At 41.1% G+C, this 5,814-nt stretch overlaps 1 protein-coding gene across 1 annotated transcript in view; it reads left to right on the plus strand.

The window, feature by feature from the left end:
• Window positions 1-5,814, plus strand: part of sepsecs (Sep (O-phosphoserine) tRNA:Sec (selenocysteine) tRNA synthase) — a 9,810-nt gene continuing 3,996 nt past the window's right edge. The window contains exons 1-9 of the mRNA XM_035675486.1: window positions 1-145; window positions 1,338-1,453; window positions 1,532-1,686; window positions 2,103-2,221; window positions 2,346-2,504; window positions 2,728-2,881; window positions 2,992-3,094; window positions 3,224-3,353; window positions 4,455-4,546. Of these exons, the coding sequence (XP_035531379.1) occupies window positions 1,340-1,453; window positions 1,532-1,686; window positions 2,103-2,221; window positions 2,346-2,504; window positions 2,728-2,881; window positions 2,992-3,094; window positions 3,224-3,353; window positions 4,455-4,546 (1,026 nt within the window). The 5' untranslated portion in view covers window positions 1-145; window positions 1,338-1,339. The remainder of the gene's footprint in view (window positions 146-1,337; window positions 1,454-1,531; window positions 1,687-2,102; window positions 2,222-2,345; window positions 2,505-2,727; window positions 2,882-2,991; window positions 3,095-3,223; window positions 3,354-4,454; window positions 4,547-5,814) is intronic.

Genomic DNA, 5,814 nt, shown 5'->3' on the forward strand with positions numbered 1-5,814 from the left:
CTCGTGACGACGCGTGTTCGCTGCTCCTCTGCTTCCATGCTGCTTCCTGCTCCTGCTGTGTGTTTTCATGCCTTTGCTGGTAGTTTGGAGGCGGTTTCACGGTTTCACGGTTTAAACAGTGGCAGTGTGGCAGGAGAGCTGTGAGGTAAGGAGATATCGATTACCGGAGCAGTGAGAGCAAAGCTGCACGGACTCGTTCCTGCCTGAAAACATTAGCTTAGCTTAGCAGCGCGGCTAGCAGCCAGGGTAAATAACAAGAGGTAACATTTATCAGCCTGTGAGCATGCTAACTTATTGAAGCAACGTGTGTCACAGCGTCTGTGGCGGATAAGGAGTAACGACGTTGTGTTTCTCTGCTTCTCTTTGTACCTCCGCTGACTAAAGTAGGACAACAGACAGAAACACCAGAGTATCACTGAGAGTCTGTTACACACATAAGATTCTGTGTGACACTGTCCTGAGAGGTTTTCACAGTGTTCATACTACTACTACTCCTCCAGCTGTTTATTATCCTGCTATGGGTCAAACTCCAAAAGCACTCTGTCCTACATTTCCCATAATGCAACAAAAAAGCCTCCCTTTCCAGTAAACATATCTTCACTCCCAAACACAGACTTTTTATTAAAACAAAATAAAAATAAATGTCGTCTCCAAACCCAAACCTTTAATGACAGATTAAAAAAAGTGAACATAGAGCCGAAGGAGACATTTTGTAGCTTAAGTAGAAATCATCAAGACGAGTAAAGTGATCTTTATCTTTGATGATCTATTTTCCCTTTATTAAAAATCTAATTAATTGGTCAGTGTGGTTTTCTATGACCACAATGAACACATTCTGACTCACTAAAATGTGAACTGTATTCTTTATGATGGATACTGGATTCTTTTAGGCTCAAGATACTAATATAAGAATGTATATTTAGAAGTTAGTCTGTCTGTTAACAATATTGGCTGATTATAAATATTTTTACATAAACATTCTAATGATGGTCCCTTAATATTATTGAATAATTATGCACTAAATGAGGCATTTTACAGTTGAAAAATATACTTGTTGATGCTCTCTGGTTTCTTTTTCTTGTTTTGCTATTTTTCTATTGCAGTGTCTTGGCCAGCATATTCTAATACTAATGTATCTGTTGTTAGCTGAAGTAAGGCTGTAATGAAAAGTGGAGAGACAGATAAACTGTTTATTATAATAGTTTTGTTTTACATAGTTGTTTTCTACAGTTACAGACTTCTGAACTGAAACTGTTTTGTTTGAAACATTCCCATATGTGCCTTTGAGTTAACAGCTAACAGCTAGCTAATGTTAACATAGGCTGTTTGTTTGGCAGAGATGAACAGTGAAAACTTCAGCCTGAGTGAGAAGATAGTGTCACCCTCCTACATTCGGCAGGGGAGCCAGGCGCGGCGTGGCCACGAGCAGCTCATCAGACACTTACTGGAGCAGGTAAAAGTCTACAGCTGCCCTCATGTCTCCTCGAGGTCACTGCAGATTCATGCACTCATCGCGTTGTGTACCCTACAGGGGAAATGTCCAGAGGAGGGATGGAGCGAGAGCACCATAGAGCTCTTCCTGAATGAGCTGGCTGTGATGGACAGCAATAACTTCCTCGGCAACTGTGGCGTGGGAGAGAGGGAAGGCCGGGTGGCATCCAGCCTTGTCGCAAGACGACATTACAGGTTAAAGTTTAACATGAACTTTATAATGTTTGAATGGAGTCACTCTGCGTGACAGTGGAGCCCGATCAATACTGGATTTGTGAGTTAAAAGAAACATTTTAAATATGGATCCGATGAATTTACTTATGAAAGGATTGTAATCAGAGTGTTTGAGCATGAGGGTTGAGCTTGGAAACAGCAGTTTGACCAAATCAAAATCTTAACCCAAGGTCCTTTTACCTGCTTCTTCAGCTCACATAAACACTGAAACTGATTGATCGGTGTATGATGAACTCGCCCATACTGGTGTGTCTGTATATTCAAATATTCTAGCCATACAAATCATTAGTGACTGGTAAAATATCAGATTAGGATGTTTGATAAACTTAAAGTTGTTAAGCATTTCAACCCAGCTGACACTCAGCTGTTCTATGTAGGTTGATCCATGGCATAGGTCGGTCAGGTGACATTGCTGCTATTCAGCCCAAAGCTGCAGGATCCAGTCTGCTTAACAAGCTGACCAATTCAGTTGTGTTGGACATCTTAAAGCTCTCAGGTATGTATGTCTTATCATTCAGACTAAGTCTATTATATCCTTTGCGTGGCGTCGCTTGTACGTAGGTGTACATAGAAAAAAACTATACAGTAAAGAATGCTTTGTTTCTTCTGTTATCTAACAGGTGTCCGAAGTGTGGCGAGCTGCTTTGTAGTTCCCATGGCGACAGGAATGAGCTTGACTTTGTGCTTTCTGACCCTTCGTCATCGGAGACCCAAGGCTCGCTACATCATTTGGCCTCGCATTGACCAGAAGTCCTGTTTCAAAGCCATGATCACAGCAGGTGATAATGACATCAACATCTGACGTCCTGTCACCCTTACATCCTGCTCACAGACCGCGGTTAGAAATATGGCAGCAGATTCCATTCGGATTTTCAGTCTGAAATTGTTTTAAATATCCAAAGTTCTGAAATAATATTAAGTGTGTCTTTGTTGAATAGAAACACAGTCAACTGCACCCAAGGGCTCTCGTTGTCTCTTGCTCACACCTGTCTGTTTTATCAGGCTTTGAACCGGTGGTGGTGGAGAACGTCCTTGAGGGCGATGAGTTGCGGACAGACTTAGAAGCAGTTGAGCGCAAGATTGAGGAGCTCGGAGCCGAAAACATCCTGTGTGTTCATTCAACAACGTCCTGCTTTGCGCCACGGGTCCCTGACAGGTACATTTTTATTTACCCCCCTTTAGACTTTTCCAGATGTTACAGTAGTTGAATCATAAATACCTGTAAGGATAGCATAAAGTTTATCATGAATTATTACTGCCCTGTAGGCTCGAGGAGCTGGCCGCTGTGTGTGCCAAATATAACATTCCCCACATAGTTAACAATGCATACGGAGTACAGTCGTCCAAATGCATGCACCTAATACAACAGGTAGGTATCTCTCATTGGAGCTCACCTCTCAATACAGCTGTGTTAATGTTTAAGTGTGTGACTGTTATCATGTGGCTCATTTGTGAGAGATAGAGTGGTTGCTTACATTTTGCTTGGGCTGTCTTTCAGGGGGCGCGTGTTGGGAGAATTGATGCCTTTGTACAGAGCTTGGACAAGAACTTTATGGTTCCAGTAGGTGGCGCCATAATCGCAGGTTTTGATGAATCCTTCATAGAGGAGATAAGCAAGATGTACCCTGGTGAGTATTAACAGCACTATGGCTGAGCAATGTAAAGTGAAATCGTGGAGGTAATGGATAGGATAGTGATAAGTGGATGTGTATTTATGTAAATGAATTCTTATACAGATTAATATGTGCGCTTAGTATGTAATAAGCTATGCTCTGTCCTGTCTTCTCCTGATGGATTAATGTAAATCTTTACTTGGCTTTCTTTTTTGTTGTATTTTTTAAAACTTAATTTGATTAAGAAAAATTCTCTATATCTCTCTTCTACATCTACAACCGTTAAAATATTTGGAGATATGAACCCAGTAATTACAAGATCAATGAGACAATTAATAACTATTAATTATTTAAAAAGATGAACAAGAAGAATTATTAGCTTTTTTCTAATATTTTATATGTGCTTGTATAAGATAAGGTTTCTTATTGACAACAAATCCAATGTAAAGACCAAAACCAACAATGCATTAGTCAATTTTTTAACACACTATAACTTTTCAACCTCCACCAAGCCCATTATTCCTACTCAAGGTGCAAAAAAAAAAAAGAAAAAAGAAAGAAAGAAGGCTCAGTGTTTTCCAAAGAACAAGTCATCATTACTTTTTAGCAAATGTTGCTCAAACAGAAGCATTTTCTGTGGAGCTTGTAAGTATTTCCAGCATCAGGGCAATGTATGGGGGACTGTGCCTTTGTTCATCTTTATTCAGGAACACAGTCAGGCTCAGTGATTTTTAATGTTTTGGACAACAATGGAGCTCAATATAGGAAATATAGAATTGCTTCAGACTTACCCTTTAAATCAAGAACTATCTGATCAATGAATAGGTAAACACAACTAAGAATCTTGCCAGGCATTCAATGGCAGCTTTTGAAACTCATTGTTTCAAACTCATTTCATCCAGTATTGAGAGTCCATACCCTTAGCTCTCATCCTCGGCTATACGGTTTCAGTTTTTCTGTTTGGTCAGGCTAGTTCCAGACCAGGTATCAGCTAGAGAAATCTGATACCTGGTCTGCCATAGACCCCACCTTTACAGCCACTTTTTATTACGTTTGTACACAGACTTTCTTTCTGTAGCTGCTAAGCAAAGTCACCTCTTGGCCTTCTTTGTCCAGGTCGAGCATCGGCCTCACCTTCCCTTGATGTCCTCATTACCCTTCTCACTCTGGGAGCCAGCGGCTACAAGAAGCTCCTGTCAGAAAGAAAGGTGAGCGCACGCACCACATTATGAGGCTAAAAAACACTGCGGCAATGTCAGTCTGAATGTTTCTGTGCATGCTGTGTCAACATCTTCCCCTTGAAGACGAAAAAAACCCCCACAGCTTACATAAGTTGTATTGAATTGCAGTGGATCACATGTTACGGCTGTGCGTGTACAGCTCCGCGCTCACCTGCACTCTGACTAAGGAAAGAGGCTCGAGCGAGCAATGAGCTTTGTAGAGGGAGGAGTGTGCTCCAGCAAGATAAAATTGATCCGAAAGTTTGAGAAAACATCCCCTGGTGGCTCGCTGCTTTAAAGCACAGTTGCTCACAATGCAGCATCCCCCCTCTTCAAATGGTAGGCACTGCAGCATTTTCACACCTCAGAAGTGCTGTTCCATAAATGTACTGTATATGTGCTGGACTATATCTGTTTCTGATGATGCCCAGGAAGATTCAGAAACAAGTGATTCTTCTTAAAACCTTCCAAAGCTGCAAATTTCCCAGAAAGGACCTCAAATGAACTACATTTTAAATTTCTTACATGCCCTATTAGTAAATCCTCGCATCGTCACAAATTAGACCCTAAACTTAAAAATGACACTCTTACTGGATGGCATTCAATACCCAAATACCATTAGCATGAAACTGACTCCGTAGCAGAAATATACATCTAGGAAATTCCTCTGGCCTCTCGCGTGACCCGACGCCATCAAGACTTATTGATTTCTCCTGGTCCACACTATGCATAATTAATGTACAGGACCAGTTTTCCATATTGTCTGCACAACTGAGTGAATTCCTCCCATCCCCCAGGGTCAAAAGCTGTAAATAATTTAGACATTTCATCTGTTTAGATTCAGATTTACAGCCTTGTGTAACCATTTTATAAAATGTCTAGATATTGAAAAGAACAGCAGATGTTTTTTGGGTTTTTTTTTTGGTAAGGATGGGGTTTAGTCATCACACACATACACACCCTTATTGTCTGCAGAGTCGTAGCCATCCACTCTCTCCACCACTTGCACCCCTCCTTTCCAGGGACGATAAAGTCACCCATTGTTATTAGAGAACAAGGGACACTTAGAGACACTTGACATCATTGAAAGGCTGTTTGTGTTTGACTCATGACAGAGAAAATATTTTCCTTCTTGATTCTTGCAAATTAGGAAAGTATGAGTCAGCAGAGGACGCACACACACACACACACACATACATACACACACACACACACACACACACATATTCTCACTCACAGTTGCAGAGAGCGGATCC

Source organism: Morone saxatilis, unplaced genomic scaffold (genome assembly GCF_004916995.1).
Source record: "Morone saxatilis isolate NCDOM2014 unplaced genomic scaffold, NCSU_SB_2.0 Contig4, whole genome shotgun sequence".
Lineage (NCBI taxonomy): Eukaryota > Metazoa > Chordata > Actinopteri > Moronidae > Morone > Morone saxatilis.